This window comes from Hyposmocoma kahamanoa, unplaced genomic scaffold (assembly GCF_003589595.1).
Source record: "Hyposmocoma kahamanoa isolate Upper Pololo Valley unplaced genomic scaffold, ASM358959v1 67, whole genome shotgun sequence".
Classification (NCBI taxonomy): domain Eukaryota; kingdom Metazoa; phylum Arthropoda; class Insecta; order Lepidoptera; family Cosmopterigidae; genus Hyposmocoma; species Hyposmocoma kahamanoa.
In genome coordinates, this window is record NW_020653855.1 from 1,025,927 (window position 1) to 1,048,253 (window position 22,327).

The 22,327-nt window shown below is 36.5% G+C and overlaps 1 protein-coding gene across 5 annotated transcripts; it reads left to right on the plus strand.

Annotated features, from left to right (window-relative positions):
- Nucleotides 1-1,622: 1,622 nt before the first annotated feature.
- On the plus strand, nucleotides 1,623-21,057 carry LOC113232114. 5 transcript variants are annotated; one of them, XM_026466747.1, is made up of 9 exons: nucleotides 1,635-1,966; nucleotides 5,212-7,098; nucleotides 8,768-8,893; nucleotides 10,843-10,959; nucleotides 13,319-13,354; nucleotides 14,172-14,240; nucleotides 17,151-17,268; nucleotides 19,083-19,118; nucleotides 19,753-21,057. In XM_026466747.1, the coding sequence occupies exons 1-9, from the start codon at nucleotides 1,663-1,665 to the stop codon at nucleotides 19,778-19,780; spliced, it is 2,721 nt and encodes a 906-aa protein (XP_026322532.1). In that variant the 5' UTR covers nucleotides 1,635-1,662; the 3' UTR covers nucleotides 19,781-21,057. The 5 variants fall into 5 exon arrangements, with proteins under 5 accessions (XP_026322534.1, XP_026322536.1, XP_026322535.1 ...); XM_026466749.1 differs by lacking the exon at nucleotides 10,843-10,959 and having other exon boundaries at nucleotides 1,623-1,966; XM_026466750.1 differs by lacking the exon at nucleotides 8,768-8,893 and having other exon boundaries at nucleotides 1,631-1,966.
- The last annotated feature ends 1,270 nt before the right edge of the window (nucleotides 21,058-22,327 follow it).

A 22,327-nucleotide genomic window follows, 5' to 3' on the forward strand; every position in this document is an offset into this window, starting at 1 on the left:
GACTAGCTGTACAACGTAAATATTGACAATTAGTGATGGGAATTAACTGTCGATAGATATCGATAAAATGTATTTATTCATGTAACAATTTCAGCTTAACCCGGCTTCGTGACCGTAAGGTGTCTAAAACATCACGTCCATACATTAATCTACATGGAGTATACATGTTATCACAAAAGCGTTAAATGATAATTTTGGGACGAGGAATCTACTTTTTGTGAAAATACTCTTAATTTCTTATTATTATTCAAAGATCGAACAACCACAAAGAAAAAAACCTACGATCCGACTGGACTTAAACCAGCGACTGTTGCCTCAACGTGGCTACAGCTCTGCCAGCTGATCTACCAATACCAATCCAATATTAGATGGCAGAGGTAGGTTGCACTAACTGCGCAGAACTCGTCAATGGACCGATCACATAAAATCCGCAATATGCGATCTTTTGTATGAGTACACCAACAAATGTACCAACAGGGAAAGATGACAAAATGTAAAAAGAGAAGTCAAATCAACCTCTAACAAACAATTCGTGTTAAACACTACCACTCTAGTAATTTCACAAAAAATAATTGAATATCGTGCTGGTGAAACATGACATTCAAAACAACTTTATTACAATTATTAAACTGACATCTCTAGTCATCGGCTGGTAGCTGTAAAGATGTGACTGACGGATGAGTCCTTAAATCGTCATCCCACTTTTTTATCTCCGGTTCCTGGCCACTTATTTTTAAATTTTGAATCATTATTGAATTCTTTTGCCTCACCATTCTGATTTCGTTTCGTTCCATCGCCACTCCCTGCTCGATCACCGAAGCGAGCACGTCTACTTGTCGAATTTTTGACCCTTTTACCAGTTACCAAAAATCTCTTTTGCGATAAACATTTAGAAGATCACAAAACAACTTTAAAATATTTTTTATAAAGCAAAACTGACACTATAACTGTATACAATGACACTATAAGTATATTAACCAAAAAGTCTAAGTCATGGAAAATACTTGTATCTGTCATTTCACCTTCATACAAATGTTACATAGATATTTCTAATTAAAGATCAGCACTGGGCTTCGTCAATAGGTACTAAAATAAAAAAAAACTAGGTATTGCAACAGTTTTTAACTTAAAAAACCAATAAACCCTAAAAAAAATCACGCCCCGTATCGTGTCCAGCTCAAAAGTTCCCTTTATACTGGCAGCATTGGCTCGCTGAACGGCAATGGACACTTGCTAAACCAACCACGATTCAGAGCAGTGATCGCAGACCCTGTCTCTGAGTCGGCGACCCAACTCTTTAAACAAGCCCCGAGCTTCCGAACCCCAGGGCCCCGCCGCGCCGTCTCGACTGCGACCGGTACGAAGTCGTACATCGGCTCCATAGCAGAATATTTAGCATATATAATAATGTTGTACCAAATTATTGTGACTTAAAATTTCTGATTCGAAATTTATAATTTATGTATATATAATAAAGTACAAATCCACTTGCATCATTTATCGATGAATCTGTCGACACACACTCCATCCATCACTACACTGTCCCATATTTACAAACAAACTAAAAAAATGCGTGGTCTCACCTAACTCTTCAAATATCAACCACATTCCAAACCAACCCCATTCACTTCTCAACGAAATGTCAATAAGACAACATTAGTGATGTATCAACAAGTGATAATATCGATATTTATGCTCCGGCTATCATTGTCTACGTCAAATTTCCTGGAAATAGACAGCAATTATCAGAAACCAAAATTAGAAAGAAACAGTGTCCTAAACAAGGGAGTTTGGGTGAAAAGTATAAAGGAAAATGATAAATCCACAGCGAATTTCTTATTCAGAGGTAATCCAGTTGACGTAGACAACCAACTTCAAAATGATTTTAATCCCTTTGAAGATGGCAATGGACCATCTTCACCATTTATTTCGAGTTACGTGGAGAGGGCCAAGCGTTCGTTGGACCGTGAGTACTAAAATGCGATTTTAAGTTTCTAAATTAATTCTTACAACGGGATACGTTGTCTGTCTAACAAGTCCTTGGTCTGAGATATGATCTCTTGTTCAGAAACCGTGACTATTGCTATCCGAGATACGGTCTCATCTTCCAAAACTATAAATCTTTCTAAACGAGAAATGATCTTTGCTTTTCCAGTACCCTACCTACCCACTTCATGAGATCTTTTACCGAAACCGTAACTATTTCTATCTTTTGCTTTACAAAACAGTGGTCTACCTATGATACAGTATCTTCTTCTGAAACCGTAATACTTTCTATCCGAGATACGGTCTCCTCTTTAGACACCATAACTCTTTCTTACCGAGATATGGTCTTCACTTTACGGAACGATGGTCTATCTACCCATGACACGGTATCTTATTCTGAAACCGAGACCGATTTCCCGGGTTTCTCGAGTTGTTCGAGACTTCTTTTAAAACCTTAAAAAATGAAAATAAATACAAATAAAACAAACACAATTCATTTAACTATTACAACCAACTTAACAAATAAATGATATTACAAAGTATGTATTTTAAGAAAAAAAAACGTATCAACAAAATATAAATCATCTTAAGTCTACTTTGATTTCTGTCCCATTCTAATGAAGTATGCTTTCTAAAAAAACAGTGCATTAATAGCTTCATTCGAAAGCCTATTTCGAATTTCTGTGACGATATTTCCCGAGATTGAGATTGATTCGTTTTCCGTGGATGTAAAGTAAAGCCTTACTGTCATGAGCGCCTTATATAAATTTTCCAAGTTTGGTGTTCGTTTTTGTGTTGATTCGAATAGCCGGGACTCTTTTTTTTTTATTAAGCTTCTTGTTACTTGGTGTCCTGTGCTGGTGCTGCCCAAGGAAGCTGCGGCCTATATGGCTTTTTGTAGTTTCGAAGTTGGCCGGATTTCCCGGGATTTCTCGACTCGAGAAATCTCGAGCAGAAATCCTAGTAGTGACCTGCTCACCCGAGAAACGGTCTCTGTTTTTCGAAATCTTAACTGATGTATGAGATCCTTAACAATTTCTACTCACGTGATATCCGGTGAACCTGTCTCGCCCACCGAGAATACAGACGTAATTATATATACTTAAGGATACCTGAAAATCAGACCAATGAACGAAAAGTGTTCTGTTAAGAGCTACTATAAATAGACCGTAGAAAATACGGTAGCAGGGCAGAATTAGGGTGCCCTTGTGTTACACTGTATCAACCCATATACACCCGACTGCTGCCTACGCATTTTTTTATAATATTAAGTCAAGGGACGAACAGGTCGTGTGCATAGTGGTAAGCTACACGCCATAAGTTGCAGTGCACTCAGAGCTTTAAATAGCAAGGATCTGTGAGGCACTGCTTCTGCGCCCGTCTCTCTGAGACATAAGTTGAAAACACCATGTCCCTGTAATTTCACCAGCACCTTTACTCTTCAACACCGGAACGCAGTAATGCTCACATTACGGGTTGGCGGCAAAAATAGGTAAGGCGGCAGTACTTCCCTGGACGAACTCTCACAAGAAGGTCTAGGTCATTACTGTGTTCCAGTTTTGAAGGGTGCTGGTGAAATTACAGGCACATGGGACTTGTCAACTTATGTCTCAGGGTGACGGACACAATGACAGTGCAGCCCAGATCTTTGAGATTTAAAGTTCTGAGTGACACTGTTACTGTTGTGGACAGGCGTATAACTTACCATCAGGCGCACGACTTGTTCGTTCCGTCATTTGATATTATAAAAAAACCCGTAGGCAGCAGTCGGGTGTACATTGATGATAATTTAAAATGATTATTATGATAATTTTGATTGATCTCGACAATAATTTATTATGTTGTGCCTATTAACGATTAAGATAGAAAATTTCGTCTTGTTTTGTTATTTTGTTGATTTTTAACGTAGTTATTTGTAATATTGACTAAAATTTTGTATTTTTCTAGATGGTTAAACTAATAAGCGCACATTAAAAATATAATAAGTTTTTTCTTTCATTTATATAGGTAAAGTTCTTTTTTTTTTTAAAGTTCTTTGGTTGAGCTCGCCCCGGCTCTTCAACCTATACATGAACCGATTGATCGGCGAGCTCGGCAGCGCCAATGTCGGATGTTATATTGATGGTGTTTGTATGAATAATATCAGTTATGCAGATGACATGGTGCTGTTGAGTCCGTCAGTTGGTGCTCTTAGGAGGCTTGTGAAGGTCTGTGAGTCGTATGCGGTGGCACATGGGCTCAAGTATAATGCCAAAAAAAGTGAGCTGATGATTTTTAAATCGGGTACTAAAGCCTACTCCGATGTCCCGGAAATCTCGCTTAATGGTACACCTTTGTGTCGCGTGGAAAAATTTAAATACTTGGGCCACTGGGTCACTGACGACTTAAAGGACAACCTGGACATAGGAAGGGAACGAAGGTCTCTGGCTGTCCGCTGTAATATGCTGGCCCGGAGGTTTGCAAGGTGTACAAAACCAGTTAAAGTTGCGCTATTTAAAGCATACTGCCAATCTTTTTACACCTGCAGTCTTTGGGTCAGCTTTACGGCGAGTGCATACAGAGACCTGCGGGTCCAGTACAACAACGCATTCAGGGTTCTGTTGGGGCTGCCGTGGCGCTGCAGTGCTTCGGGGATGTTTGCAGAGGCGCATGTGGATGACTTCTTTGCTCTAATGAGAAAACGCTGCGCCTCCATGTTAGCCCGTCTCCGCTGCAGCAACAACGGACTCCTGAGTGTGTTTGTAGACCGGTGGGATTCCCCAATGTTGCAACATTGGGTGCAGCTTCACACCAGGCAGTAATTTATAGTTTTATTTTATTTTTGTCAAACCTACTAACACTAGTTCTAAGATAACTTGTAACTAACTCTATGGGCTTAAGCCTGAAATAAAAGTTTTATTATTATTATTATTATTATTATTTTATCATGTGCTACACAACGTCGTTATGAAAATATTAATTTTGTCTTCTCAAACTAAACGTGTAAAGTTGCGGTCACATACGCGAAAACTTATGTTCGGCGCAAGAGTGCGACCACCGGAAGGTTAATATGAATTAGTGCACTCATGAATAATCACAACATACCTACCGAAAAACAAATGAAACTTAAATCATCATCATCAATCAATCAATCATCATCACAAAATTACTATGTGATGGACAATTGGAGACTACACCATGAAGCAATTAGGATGAATAAATGGAATAATTTATTTTTTGTTTCAGATAAACGACTCCGGCGCTTCAGGAAGAGTTTAACCAACTGCTCAAAACGAGATTGCAATCTCAACACTGTAATTGACGAAAAACCTTCACTAATCAAATCCCAATTGTTGACAAAACTAAAACCTGCTTCCGTTTTCAATGATTACCCTTACGAAATTGCGCTGCTACTTGGAAACAACAAAGGAATGTTAGAAAAGGCTAAAAACTATTCTTCATATGTTATTAACGAAATGATCCGGGATGATAATAAAACTATTATCCCAATAACTGAAACAAATACTAACTACACTAATGGAGATATTGTAACCAAAGTAAGTGATGAAAAAACGGATAAAGTTAACTATACAATTAATTACACAGTAAATAGTAATAATGTGCCCAAAAGGAGTATGGCAGTTGCGTTAGAAGACAGTGTTAAAAGGATAGGCCTTGGTGATTTCAATAATAGCAACGCTCTAAGTGATGACATTATTCACAGTGAAATTGTTGCGGGTGAAATAGGACGTATTCCATCTAGAATACACGTAGATAGAGATATATTTGACAAAGACGACAAGGTATGGCGTCAAAATGCTCCATTACCTAATTCACCTCTGCCCAATATGAACAGAATCAAATCTAAAGAAGAAGAAAGTAAAGTGGTAAGACCTGTTACAGAAAGAGGTTTAGTCAAAGTGCTGTCAATGCTTACGAAGACTTTCAAAAAGATAATGAAACAACACAGTGACATTAAAGATATACATAGAAAACTAAGCCATACGAATGAAAATTTTTTGGAAAACATTCATGTAATGACGAAGAAATTTGAAGATTTCGATAACAAATATAACAATTTGGTGAAATTGTCCGAGAGAATGAAGAATTTAGAAACGAAACTGAGCGCTAAAGAGCAACATTATAAAGCTAAGGAAAGAGAACTATCAAAAAATTTAGTTGATTTTGAAATACAGCAAAAGAAGTTCTTACAGCAACAACGTCAATTTTATAACATACAAAAACTAATGCTGGCACAGAACGAAAGAATAAATTCAAAACAGAATGCTATTGCTAAAACCCAAAGTGAAATTTCTCATAGACAAAATAACTTTGCTAGAATTTTGAAAAAGGCAAAACAAATATATGTAGATAACAAATATGTGCCCAGCAACCCTAAGTTACCATATTCTAAAGCCTTTAGCAATGAGGTGATTGAACGAAACCGTTCAACCGAAACCAATGCAGTCATTTATACTACAACAATAACTCCAAAATCTACTGAGTCCATAAAAATCAACCTATTTTCGATACCATCTTTAGCTAAACTAAAAAACCAAGATCAATTGCTGTTAGATGAGAAAGATGAACAATCAGTAGACGATTTAATATACAAATACTACTTCAACAACACACTTTTAGATAACTTAATGAAACATTTTCTATCTAACTTCCTTGGTTCTCCAGACGGTACAGACTTGTCTAGAAATAATAAAGCAAAACGTGATGATACAAAAATGAAACTAAATGAAATTAGTTCCACCATACTTTTACCAATGAACAAATCAGAAAATGTAGAATTGGTTGGCAAAACTCTTAATCGTGAACGAAGATGGATCAGTCATCATTCGAGAAGGAAATGGCGGACAAAGAATAGAGGAAAAAAAGCAACAGAAATCGTGAACACCGATGACGAAAAGACTAATAAAAAAAATGCTATCGACCTGGAAGTACCAAAGAAAGAAGATAAACCTCAGGAAAAACCGCGCGATGCTAAAGAGTTAATCCAACTACATAAGAATGATGTTTTCATAACAATGGCTACGAATTTTTGTAATGGCATTGGTCAAAATCAAAACGGCCAAATTCTAGATTGGTGTGTTGAAAAAGCGTTAAGGAAATTACAGAATATTGGTACGTACTATAAAATCAAATCTCAATTCATTATCGAAAAAAAATCAAATGTAATATAAGTTTTTAGATTTATAACTAGTATTGCAAGGTGTAGCTGATTAAGAACTTTTAATAAAACGAAAATAAAAAAGTTTACTTAATATATCGTCAATTCGAAACTGCTTTGTTTTGCATTGAGCTTTGGCGCGAGTTTGCCGGAGGTAGAAATTGTCCTGGCCAGCCATTGACTTACGCCAGCGATCATATACGTGACGATCGTATTAGATTTCATTTTAAAAAATTTCGAAGTTCGATAAACAAATTGTGTCGAAAAATTATACATTCCAGAAATTTTACTGCACTGCTCCTTCAACGTAGTTATGAATCAATATGAAACTTGATGAGCGGACGAACGTCAAAACAGCCATAATTGTAGCGTGCCGGTACTGTAGTGATCGAAATTGTAGGAGTTAATTTAGCTAAACTAACGAATAATGTGGACATTCTACAAACTGATTATATTTCAATATGCGTATTATTTACTGGAATTTGAGTACATAAGCGCCAAATTAGTACTTCCTATTAAGTTTTTGCCACAAATTATTGTCTCAAAAAATTATATTATGTTTCTATATGCGCTTAAGTATTTAAAAACTTTAGCCAAAAAATAAACATGAGACAACCTATATTCAGTAGTCTAGCATGGCAGTAGATGAAGCTCTCCGTGACATATTTATTTCACTTGATAAAGTTATTATTAAAATATTTACGAAATTCTAACTACTCTCTTCTATTCATCACAAAATACACAATTACTGGAAATAATTATATGACAAACTATGTTTATGCCTTTATTTTATAACCAAAAAAAGGTTCATAAGTTATAGTTAGCTTTCATTGCCCGATATTGCACTTGAAGAGTCTTCACTTTTATAGAATATGAGTTTGGTTAGAGAGAGTAAGGCATCGATTTGTCTCTATCAGCAGCCAACCGGAACAGTTGTTTGACGGAGGCAATGCCGGTCCACTCCCGGACCTTCTGCAGCCACGATTTCTTTCTTCGCCCAGCGCGTCTCTTTCTCTGCACTTTGCCCATCATTATAAGTTCTTGATCATATGACTGAGATACTGTATTTTGCGCGTTTTGATAGAAGGCATCTTTTCCGGGACATATGAACGCGCTGAAGCACGGTTTCGTTCGTGAAGAATAGAAAACTGATTTATTACAAAAACAAAGTTACGAGGTTTCAAATTTAGGCGACGATATCCGTCTACCCTCATTCGCCGTCGACGACGACGTTCATCTCAATTACTTGTGGAGTTACTATTGTTACTCACTTCTTTCCGACAAACTACACTGTATCCACACGCGAATCTGAAGTCGAAACATATTTGTATTTATTATTATATATAATTTAATAAAAATATACATATAAGTGAATAACCATTGAAGCCTTAAAATCCACATTGGAAGCTGCTAAGTTCGTTTTCGCTTCTCCATTGGCATTATGCTGTTTGACCGGGAAATTTCACATGGGTTAGTTAGCGACTTGTTATCTCCTCAGATATTCCGGTATTTTCACAATGTTACTTGGCACACGATTTAAAGACTTGCCCAGAAGAGTCCTGCTATCTGCTATCATAAATACGGACTCTCCATTACGACCATGAATCTTCTTCTTTCTTTCAGACATCAAAATACCACCTCCTATTTCACCTTCCGGTGCTCTAGCGCTGTCATCAAAGGGCTTCAAACCTCGACGACTTTTCCAAGCAATAATTAACACCAAGCCAAGGTCACTTAAAAGTCCTCAAGGTAATACATAAATGTATAAATCCTAGATATCCTTTCATAGATCATGTATACATCGGTTCACAGCACTGACGGTGGCATCACTTATGGGTGGCATCACCTATTTTATGAATATTTTCTTAAATTCTATTCTCATAATCTTCTTCATAGTTAAATTTATTGATATGTACATTGACTTACAATTATATGGACGTCGGGTCCGCGCTAAAAAGAGTCTGAACTTATAGGGCGTTAAAATCGTATACAGAGCATCATTCACGCTTTAGTCTTTGTTTGTTCGACAGACAGCGAAGCAAGCAAAATTAGACAGTACTGCGATGACATTACAATTTAAATTCAACGTTTTAGCTTTTTCATATTCCTTTACATGTCACTACGTTTAAACAGGTTGACTTAGGACATTTTTTTCGTGGTTTTTGTATTAGACCCGTCGTCCATTTATTTGTAAGTCAATGGATATGTATAAATAATTTACATGCTCATCGAAAACATAGTGCACAAATTTCTAGCAGATTCTCGTAACTTGATTGTTATTCTTTATTTATTTTAATTTTTTTAATTATTATGACAAAAGTATTTTCACAAATATATGGCGCGTGTCCTTCAACACTTCTTCTATTATATTTTATTATATATCTTCTTTTATTATAAGTGAGTTAACAACCATTAAGTACTAATACAAGATTCTTGGTATACATAATAATAATAAATAAAAAAAACGTTTATTTTAGTGACGCAATTAAGTTTACATTAACAGTGGATGGTACCTTCTTTTAAGCTTATCAAGCCAGTGTCAGGAGGTACCGCTCGTCCGTAGCTATAAATGCACATTTTTCATTTTTAACTTATGCGAGTAGTGTTTTTAAATGAAGTGTTCTAGTAGAACATCGGTTTCCTGATACAATTTGAACTGTATTCATTTTGATCAATGATTTTGATATAAGTTTCTTGTAGTTTCTATAACTTTTGGCGTATATTTCTAATTCCTTATTAATTAAATTATGCAAATGGGCCGATATCTTCTTCAAGTTTCTGTTTGCAAATGTTGTATTTACTTTGAAATAAGTAAGAAATAATCTTTAAAATATTTAATTTACACGTTAAAAAAAAATTTGATGCCAATCATTTTAATTAAATTTTTATTGAATTGATATTCAATTATTTTTTGTAAAATTACTCCACTAATTTGTTATAATATAATTATTAATAGAAAGATCAAACACTCAGAAAAAAAAGCTGGTAGCTTGTAAAGCTGTAAAGGTACTAACAAACTGGGTGATAAATCTTTCATAGATTTCTCATAGATGGCGCTACGACTAAAAAGTCGTTGAAAAACCAAATACAAAGACACGACGCAAGCACATAGAAAAATTCGTGAGGTCAGTTGGTTCGTTCCGTGGCTTAATTGGTATAGCGTCTGTCACGGTATGCAAGAAGACATCGGTTCGAATTCGACCGGATCGAAGGAATTTTGTCTGAGTGTTCCATCTTTGTGTCAATCATTTTATTTATTGGATTATAGACGAGCAGCTTTCGCTGGTATGTCTCAATCACACAATATTGAAATTTATATCGTTTCTTTTAGTTCACTTTTTAGCACTAATTCACTTCGTAGCCAGTTGTCGAGCTTGTTTTTGAAGGCATTAACAGAGACAGCAGAAACAACATCTTCTGCACACATTCCAATTTAAACACCCCTCTGTTACTGAAAAAAAATTGCGTGCAGCAGATGTTTTAGAAGGCGCACGAACTAATTTGAAATGATAACCACGTGATTGTTTGAAATTTCTTTGCTTTTAAATATGTTTTGTATGTATCTTATCGGTCTTGATGAGATCACCATGATGAGGTCATAAATTTCAAATTGTATAATTATATAAAGGGGCAATACTATCACCTTATACTCTAAACAATGGAAACGAAATTTTACTGCTTTCGTTATATGTATACAGGATCCATGCCACTATCATTGGTGACCAAGTCAATGACCGCAGAACCCGCATCGGTGACAATGGCACCTCAACTAACGATCACCAATACTGTGATTACCAGCACCGGATTTTTTCCAGGTACATTTTATTTCATAATAATTAATAACAACTTTATTGATAGCCATTACAAATACTGTAGAAATAATTGCAGCAATTAGTTATTGATTGATGGCTGGCCAGTCAGGCATCATCTAGACCCCACAAAGTAAAAGTTTTACACGTGAAAACGTTATTGTTTACTACTACTGCTCGTTCACTGTACCGACTTCCCTGACAAAAACGAGCGAGAAACTCTAGGGATTGCTGTTTTCAAATAAATTTAAATGCTATGGAATACACTTTGAATCATATTTCTGTGGAATCTATACTCATGTTGTCTTTCCATATATCTAACACGTAGTTTACACTTTTGTAATATGACTTTTCAATTAAAATACTTTTAATGTAAGTTTTAAACTTAAAAAATTGTAATCTTAATATATGCTCCGGAATCTTATTGTAAAGACGTATACAGTTCCTCATAAAATAATCGTTTACCTTAGTTAAACGAAATCATAGTACAGTGAGTTTGGACTTAGTTCTAAGGATATTATGGATATCTTCTTCCTTAATGAAATTATATACATTTTTACAGGCATACAAAATATTTGAGTGAATGTACTGTGATGCCACAGTCATGATACCAGTCTCCTTAAACTTTTCTCTGAGAGAAAACCAAAAGGATTTAATCTGTGTGAAGATCAGGCCACACCACGGACAAAGCTAAGCTAAAAAACTAGTAAGTAGTAACGTCCTACACTTGGATACGTGCAGGAGTGAAGGATTCGGGATTCTCATTTGGAGTAAAGCGGCAGACCTACATACATACCATATTTGTATTGCAAAAACGAGCGATTCGTACTGTGTACCGTTTAGGCTCTCGGGTTTCTCTCAGAGACAAGTTTAAAGAGACTGGTATCATGACTGTGGCATCACAGTACATTTACTCATATATTTTGTATGCTCGTAAAAATATCGTAATCTCATTACGACAGAAGATATCCATAATATTAATCTTAGCGCTAAGTTTGGACTTATGGTAACACGATTTCGTTTAACAAAGTTAAACGACTCTTTTATTTATTTTATTTTATTTTATTTATTTATTTATTTTAAACACTAAGAATATGAAGAACTATACACGTTGAGACAATTCTGGAGCATTTATTAGGTAAGATTATCATTTCTTAAGTTTAAAAACTGCATTAAATATATTTTAATTAAAAAGTCATATTACAAAATGGGAGACTATGTGTTAGATAAAGATGTATGGAAAGATGACTCTAGATTCCACACAAATTTGATTTAAAGTGTATTCCATAGCTTTTAAGTTTATTCGAAAGGAGCAATCACTAGAGTTTCTAGCTTGTTCTTCTCAGGGAAGTCAGCATAGTAAACGAGCAGAAGCTTAAAGGTGACGTTTTATGGGAATGCTGTAATGGACACCAGTAACGTTCAGCGCTGGGTGAACAAGTTTGGAAACAGATACTGTAGATAAACAGAGAAGCGGCAGGCCGATAACATCAAATGAAGATCCAATTCAATTCCATTCTAGTAGCAGTAGACCTCCTTGTGATTTAAAACTGTGAGTGACATTTCAACAGCTGTAGATAGGCGTGTCGCTTAACACCAGGCTTACGACTTGTTCGTCCCGGTATTATAAAAAAATCAAATCAAGAACGTACCGAGTGCCACATATGACTCCGCCCAGAGAATAATTGATGACTTGGGATACCACGAAATTCGGATGTCTATAACAGCTTACCCATAAACATTGTTCACGCGATTATAGATTTCCTTAGGCACACAACCGTCTTTTGTCTGAAACTCAATGGCGGCTCTATATTTTAGTTTTAAATCCATTGATCTATTAGTCAATTTGGAAGTGACATAATTTCAATACAGAGTACTAAAAAACTGATCTGAAAAGTTCGTGGGATTACATCTATTTGCCAAATTTTTTTGAAATCGGTTACCGCAAAGCGCGCGAAACCGGGTTTATCCTCTAGTTTGACACCCTTAGAGGTGGAATATTGTTTTCAAATTTAAATGGGACCACTATTGAAGTACCTTTTTCCACCAACAAAAGAATCATCAAAATCGATTTCAAAGTTATCGCGTAACATACATACAAAAAAACATATAGACGAATTGAGAACCTCCTCCTTTTTTTTGAAGTCGGTTAAAAAGTTTAGAAATTGAATAAGATTGCTTCTGAGAGATTAATAAAAGTAAGGAGACATTACTTTTTAACTGCCCTTCGTATATGAAAATAAGTAATTAAAAAAACAATTTTGATTATTATATTTATTTATTGTATAATGTTTTACCACCATAATGAATTATATATCCGAAAATATATTATACATATTTCAATAATGCATTCTTTTTATTTCAGATAACGATAAACTGGAATCAAATCTTAGTAAATATGGTAAGTTTAATTTGTGACTTAACCGGTTTTTCGATATTAATTGTTGAAATCCCCCTTAGATAGATAAAAACGTTAATACCTTCCATGACAACCTATTTACCAAAAAAAGGTAACAGTATAATTATATTTACCCACTTAATAATAACAAATAACAGAAGTAACTTACATCTTTACGTAGAACTAATTGAACTAAATAGTTTTGGAAGTCATGGCAGTGAACGACGACGCTTGTCATTTCAGACCATCGAGTATATAATTAGAAATAGAATGTCCATTTAATTTGTTTGAAAACTATTCTGCCAAATCATTACGGTGACAACTGCGCTTCGATTGGCCAGCCCGAATTCGATACAATTGACGGGTGTCGTCAATTATTCCACTTCAAATTTACCAGTTTAATATGAGCTTTGCTATAATGGACGAAAATTGAAAAATTACGAATTTAATATTTAATTACCGATGAAATGTGGTTCCGTTTGTTTTGTAATTAGATGTTTTGCTGTTTTTCCCACACCACCGAACGGAACAGCACCCCATAGTTAGAGATGTTATTTTTATTACAATAAATACAGAATATTTTTAGAATATACGGAGACGTACACGCAGGTCGGTTGTTGGCAATGTATTATTTCAGCTTTCTAATTTGTGATGTCAGTGCAGTGTTTCGTCTCTATTTCTGGTTATATACTCAATGTTTCAGACAGTCCTCTGGCGATATCATTAAATTGAAATAAGATATTGTGTCACCCTTTCGGATGTAATATAATTAAATAAGTACCCTTCACAAATATTCCGTAAATCATATAACATTTTCCAGAGCTGATCAAAGATACAGAGGGTAACGTGTATTACGATGGCAGTCTTCACGCCAGTGACATTATTAAAGGTAATTATATCGTAGAACAGGTGATCAATTTATTTCGGAGTATAATCTGGTTTTGGTCTTATTGTTAACGAACGTATTTGAACGTGGTGCCGCAATCCGTGCCCAAAAAAAAAAATTAACAGTCGATACCACCTTTGGTTAATACCCCATAACAGTGAAAGTGTCGAAATAATCACTTTGGAAAAAATATATAGCAAAACTGTGGAACACACGATGTAAAAATAGGATTCCTACATTGACTTACAATTATATGGACGTCGGGTCCGCGCTAAAAAGTGAACTTATAGGGCGTTAAAATCCTATACAGAGCGTCATTCACGCTTTAGTCTTCGTTTGTTCGACTGACAGCGAAGCAAGCAAAATTAGACAGTACTGACATTACAATTTAAAAGAGCGATGACATTACAATTTAAATTCAACGTTTTAGCTTTTTCATATTCCTTTACATGTCAATACGTTTAAATAGGTTGACTTGGGACATTTTTTTCGTGGTTTTTGTATTAGACCCGTCGTCCAATTATTTGTAAGTCAATGGATTCCTAAGAAATTTCACGATTGAAAAAAAAAACACAAAATTACCTCGAAAATGTACAATAAAACCGCTGTATTCAATAGGTAACAAAAATAACAGCGATTATTTTTATATCAACTGAACTAAACGGAACACGAGTAGTAAACGATACACATTTTTCAAATAATAATAATAATAATAATAATAATAATAATAACGCTCACACTCAACATAGCCCCGCACTAGGGAAACCCTGTGTCGCGGGTGCCATGGACACACACATAGACAACCACAAATTACACCCAAACTCACGAGAGAAATAAATGTAGGCCATACAAATATTTCTCCCAGCCCGGGAATCGAACCTGGGACCTCTGCGTGGCAGTCCGGCATGGTAACCGTTCGGCCACGGAGGCAGTTAAATATATAATATATAATAGCTTTAATTACGTTTGTAAAAAAAAATTCTGAAATAAAGCCAGACTCCCTGCCAGTCGTTCCAAGCATAATGAACCGTATTAATACGGAACGACTCTTAAATAAGACAAGTGGAGAAAATTTTACACAGGTCCAACGTTGACAAGCGCCCGATGGCGACTGACAGGGCAGCGGACAGTACTAAGGGCGCCTTCCCACTATGTCGTGACGACAGATTGTCGTGCAGTTTACAGTGTCGTGGCTTGTATATTTAAATGAAGTTGTTCGCATATAGCACGACACGATTAACTGTCGTTCACGATTTTTTATCGTTGCAACGACAAACTGTCGTCACTTTGGGAACAGCTAGAACGACAGTCGTCAGACGATAAAAAAGTCACTATAAAAACGTGACGACAGATTGTCGCAGCTCCTATTGTCTATTGTTATTCTGCTCCCTGCCCGCCCCTCTCGCACCCCGCGCCCTCTGCTCACTTTGCAGTAGCGTTGGGTCGTAGCCAGAGATGGGCAAGGAGGCTGTCGTGAAACGATAAATGGTCGTCACGATCTAGTGGGAACAGCTAGTCATGACAGTCGTTCAACGATAAAAAATCGTCCACGACAGATAGTCGTGATATGGGAACAGGCCTGACACGACAGTCGTCCAACGATAATAAAACGTGACGACATAGTGGGAACGCGCCCTAAAGAGAATCTGTTAAATTTTGAAGTGTAGACCCTGTCTACACTTGAAAATTTGACAGATGCTCTTTAGTACTTAAAAAGAAATATCGCCATACAAAAATTATGTGTAAAGTTAAATATTTTATTCTTAAATAATTCCTTACAGACTTTTATTCTAGCTTGTTTACAAGATTGTATATGATCGGGTAAAGTAGATCCCATCTTGTAACAAATTAGGATATTCTTTAGACAACATACTTAGATGTATCGTATATTTTTCGTCGTAATTTATAAGTCCGTTATTAAATAGTAAAAACCAAAAACATTTTGATTTTGCAAAACAGGTTTCTCCGCTTCTCCTCCGGAGACCTGGCTTGATAACTTTGGAACCAACCATGGACAGTATTAACCCATAGAGAAAGGGTCTAGGTCATGGTTTCCCAAAGTAGTCCCTCCGCCTCCCGATAGGCGCTGTAAAGTCCTAGTGGGGCGTTAGGGGCCTCGGAAGCAATTGAGGAACGTAGATGCTGTCCAGGGCGTGCTACCGCATTTCAAAAAAAACCTAAATGTTAGATATATAGACTACTAGAGATGCACCGAGTACAAGTTTTACCGAATAACCGAGTACCGAATATTACTCGGTTTAACATTTGCCTAGCCGAGTTACTCGGTTCATTACAACCGGAACGCGATGATTCTAAAAGTCCGATTGCTCTAGAATTAGACCGACATGTCAATGACATTGTTATTATTACTTTTACCTGAACGCGCAGAAAGCCTTGTATTCCTACATCATAACTTGCCTTTGTTAAATTTTCATTATTAATAATGTAAACTTCATTTTTAAATTACTAAATTGCTACAATTTGTTACAATTGTCTAGAATTTGTTGTCATAAATCTCTTTTGATTATTTTAAATATATTGTTGGTTTTGCTTTATTATGTCTATAGCCGTAATCCTTTATTTTAATCGAGTATTCTTCTCACGAACCGAGTTATTCGGCCGAGTACGAGTAGTAAAAAAACGGCCGAGTACACCGAGTACCGAGTAGCAAACGAGTACTCGGCGCATCTCTATAAACTACACTACAATTTTTTTTTCCTTGTGATTTTTGTATGTGAATTGTCTTTTATCATGCCAAAGTGGGTGAGCAAAAAAATTTGGAAACCTATAGGCCATTCTCTGCTGCGTCACCTAATGTAGCGGTACTGAATTGGCCAATCAACATTTGCCAAATGCGTTTGCCAAACAATATTTGCCAATTCACAATGGGCGCTCGATATTTTTGTGTTGCAGAAGATAAAAACAGTGACGACAGTGACATTATGCCCGGTCTAGAGAGCAACTCTCGGATTGACACGATAGATCCGGAGACATTCGACACGAAAGCCATGCGGCGCGCCATGATTCGTCGGTGAGATGGCAAATTTTATTTGGCGACGTTATAGCCTACATAAGTAACAGATTTCTGTTCTCCTAACCATGACCACGTCATCGTCATTATCATCATGCCATTAATACGTCCCACTGCTGGGTACCGGTCACCTCCCAGGCGAAGGTATTATGCGGGTTGGGGACTTCACAAGTTTTCCAAGAGTCGTGAACCTTCTTCGACGTGTAGGTGTGTGTGTAAATTTGATTTCACATAAAGGGTTTTTCAACAAGAACCTTGTTTTGTAAATAAAATTAAAACAATAAATTTAGATGACAATGATTCAATTTTTATTGTATTAATAAAAGTAAATTTTGGCAATTATGAATGAAAAACGATATCTGATAAATGTCCACCACGACCACAGTTACAGACGTCGAGTCACACAGCCACCGAAACAATGAATTTATTGCAAACCAAATTTCCCGATCGCATAATTTCACGTTAAGTGACCAGCAGTGATTATTTTTTATGGAGTTATGTTAAAGACAGAGTATATACGGAGCCAATCGAATCGATTGCAGCATTAAAACTCAAAATTCGAGAAGTGATTAACTAAATAGACACACTATTTGTCAAAAAGGGATTAAAAACTTTGATGAAAGAATCGACATCTGTGGTCGTGGTGGACATTTATCAGATAACATTTTTCATTCACAATTGCCAAACTTCACTTTTTTTAATACAATAAAAATTTGGATCATTGTCGTGTAAATTTAATGTTTTATTTTGATTTATAAAACCAAGTTCTTGTTGAAAAAAAAAATTCCTAGAAACTGAGATGCGAGCTCGGATTCAAAACCACGGGCTCTGCTTGTCAAACCATTAGGCCACCAGGGCGTATCTATAACTTACGTCATCGGCATTTTTTGCCAAGTTTTATTAAAATCGATTACCGGAAGGAGTGACATCGGATTCATCCCCTAGTTTGCCCCTCTTGGAGGTGATATATTTTCTTCAAATTTAAATGGAACCCATATAGAAATACCCTCTTTCCAACAAAAAGGAATCATCAAATTCGGTTCATAAATACCGGGATAATCGCATAAAATACATACACAAAAATTACAATCGAATTCAGAATCTCCTCCTTTACTAAAGTCGATTAAAAAAGTGTAACACACGGAGTTATATTTATAATCGAGTTCAAAAAACTTTTGTGTGTGTACGTACGTGATTACTTCATGATTTGCGAACCGATTTCGACGGTTCTTTTTTTGTTGAAACGGGCGTACCTTCATAGTGGTTCCATTCAAATTTGACGATATTATTCCACCTCTAAAGGTGGCAAATTAGGCGATGAATGCAGTTTGTTGAATTAATTCACTTTCCGTCAATCGATTTCGGTAAAAATTGTCACATAGATGTAATAAATAGTCTGAGTAGATCAGTGTGACGACCTTTCGTCGTTCGTGTTTAAGAAACATACCCTTTAACCTGATAGACGTAACATTCATTTTAGTATGACTTCCTTAATGCAAAATTAGCGAATGACGTTTTAGGTTGCTAACAGATTGACTGCATTTTTGCAGTTATACTCTGTCCAACCATTTATATAACTCTTGTTATATGTATGCCTCCGAAGTTCCGTAATTATTGACATACAACCATAGACAAAAAAGGGAATTCCTGGACTCTTTTATTTTTAATTTTAGTGACAGCACGAATCTTAATCAATTAGTGATGTCCAGGCATGAATATGTCAAAAGTTAAATAAATGGTTCGACGGAGTATAGGGCATTGTCTGTACCTAATTGTTAATTATTATTGTAATTAATTTTTATTTATTTTTACAGCATGAGATACGAAAACATGTTCAAGAAGATGTCTAAATTGTAATTTAATAGAATTAAATTAACGATCAAAATGCAGTAAATGATTATAATCCACCCGGAACTCAATGCCGACAAATTGTCTATGGACTCCAAAATCATTATACAATAAGATAAGTAGTGTTAGGCTGGCCACATTCGAAACTTCGATTCGAGATTCCGTATATACATCACACTCATACGTTTATTTTCATTCGGAATGACAAGACTCAGCTAAGAAATGAGAGGCATTGAGTCCTGATGTTCTCGCAGCGAAATTAGGTACGTACGGAATTTGCGACTGTGTGTTGCGATCCCACAAAATGTATGGAAGACTTGCATTCAGAATGGCATTCTCCGTGGTGAATTTCTAATGCACAAGCGACTATACAGAACTTCGAATCGGAAGAAAATTCAAATAGTATAGTACTGTATGTGTGTTATAAGTCTGATTTGTATAGTTTTGCTGCCCCCGTGGACTGTATGTGGCCATCCTAACTCCATACAAACGTAGCAGCGCGACTAGTACGTGTACGGAAGTTCCCAAAACCTCGAAGTGAACTTGAATTGCAAAGTTCGGGTTCGGAAGTTGCTGTTTGTCTTATTATACTTTGCCAAAATGGAGGCGCTAATAGATGTCACTAAATTCTATTAAATTAACAAACGCACAAACTAAACATTGATTTTAAATTTTCGAATTATCTACAGACATCTCCATTAAATTCGGTTGCGAAGCGTATCTTCTTTTCTGAACTTCAGAATGGCAAGCAGTTCTTTAGATACAAGGACGTTCTGAAAAGATACATGAAAAGTTGCAACAATGACCCCTCGAGGTGGAAGACGCAGTCGATTTGCCGTTCTGGGTGAAAGCACTTTGTGAAAACTCAGGTGACAAAATTTGAGGAGCAGAGACTGTCGGACCTGGACGCGAAACGTGATGCTCTCAAGGCTAAAACACCTGCAGCCATCTTTTATTACTTTGTTGGCGGTGTCCTTACGTGTCGCCACTGTTTGCGAACATTTACCAATCCAAGGGCACATGATAGAGCAAATATCCGTAGCTCTAATTCTAAACAATGGCCAAAACCGGCTAGGACATACACAAATTCGGTAACAACATGGTCCAATTTTGTCAAGCAAAGTTGCACGGTGCCCTTTTATGGGCAGTCCCATATCTTTCTACATAAATTTTGTATATGCTGACCTTCCTATCAACCTCTTGGTTATACGAAAAGGGCACTATAACCTGTGCAAGCACACCCGCACAGGGACCTTATCAGTCAGGACCATATCTGTCACTAGATCAACCCGTTTGCACAGACGTCATCCGATTTTCAAAAGGCTATTGCGCTTAGGTGGGCTGCTCCGGGTGCGTACAACGCCCTCCCTATTGTCCAGATAGATACCGGAGCTGTTGGCACGCTCATTTCCCGTTGCACAACTAACGGTTGTCACCTATAAAGTCCACTACCAAAACTCCTCTTTGGTAGCGGAGCTGTAGGCACGCTCACCTCCCAATGCCGAGGCGTCTCTCCAGTTTCCAGAAACCTACGCCACTGGTGGTGGCGGCATCCTCTACTAGCTCTCGGGGCTAGTGCCGGAGATGTCGGTCGCAGTATCCTGTGACAATTTCCGGACATATCCCTGTATGAGCAGACCCATATCTTCTACATTAGTTTTGATTATGGGGACCCTCCCTACCGACCCTTAGGGTATACGAGAAGGGCACTGTAACCTGTGCGCGCTCAGGAACCATGCGAATTCAGGTTTTGACCCCAGATCAGCCAATGTACATGGTTGTCACAGACCTCTGTCACTTGACTTCATCCGATGATATGTGCATAATTTAAAAATTTTTGTTTAACCAATTTTTGTTCTGTTGCTTTTACTCCCTTTCTTCCGAGAAGTATCATAATGGTGAATATATGGTGCAGAGACATGGAAACTCAAAGCCTTGTTTGAAGAATTGACGCCTTTGAAATGTGGTGTTGAAGAATACCGTGGACAGCCCGCCACATGAATGTCTCTGTACTTAAGGAACTCAAAATAGATAATGCACAGCGTCTGTTTGGTCGCGTTACACGTAGAGATGCTGATAACCTAGAGCGTTTGATGATGACAGGGAAGGTAGAAGGGAAGAGACCTGAAGGCAGGAGCCCCGAACGGTGGTAGGATCAGGGGATCTACTCTCATTCTCCGTCCGAAACAACTACTGGAAAATAAGTAATACTCGACCCAATTAAAAAAGGCATGATGCGAATGAAGCTTCATACTTCACATTGTATTTTAATTTGCTCGAATGTCACTTGTTTGACAGTATTATAGTCGTCACAAAATAAGAGGCTCCTTAAGACACTTGTCATCGCACCGTTAATAGGGATGTAGCTAAACATATCGGTAACCATATAAGTCGATTCGGAATCTTATGAGGCTGTGATCGTTTAGATTATATTTGTGATAATAATTAACATTTATTTAAGCAATATAGAGTTTAACACAAATAATTAGTAAGTATTTTGAATGGTGACAATGACTACCCGTAGTTAAATAGCAAAATTCTGAACCAAAAAGAAAAGAACGTCGTCATAGTTTAAATTTTTAACCACTTCCATCGGAAGGTGAGGCAAAATCATCAGTTGAGCTAGGATCTCCTGTATGTATAATATTTAACTTTCAATCATATTATCAATGCTAACATAGAGATTTTGGCAGAGGTCAAAATCAAAAAGCCAAATACTTTTTTAAGTGAAATTGAATTGACTCCGTGAACTTCGTCGATTAATTGGTTACAACATTATTATATAAAAAAAAAATAGATTGAGGACCTATCACGGATTTATATACTTCATAAACTGGATTGCTCACTTCGATATACCAATGTTACAAATTTACACCTTATGAGATTAAGTTGATGCTTATTTTAAGTAAAAGTAAAAACCGAACCACGTGAGATAGCTCGAAGTAGTGGTCTGTCCTTGTCTAACAAGTTGCCAACGCAATAAAAATCTTCTTAGGTAGTGTCTAGTTTATCAACTTTTTTAAATTTTGGATATATATATTTGTTTAAAGATAATATGTTTTTACTGTAATAATACAAAATACAAAAAATAGATATCAACAATGAAACCTTCTATCATGAAGTCGCATATCAAATAAGTAGACTAATTTGTATTATGAAACAATATTAGTAGTTTTGGTCATCCATAAGCGGCCACATTTTCTGTAAAAAC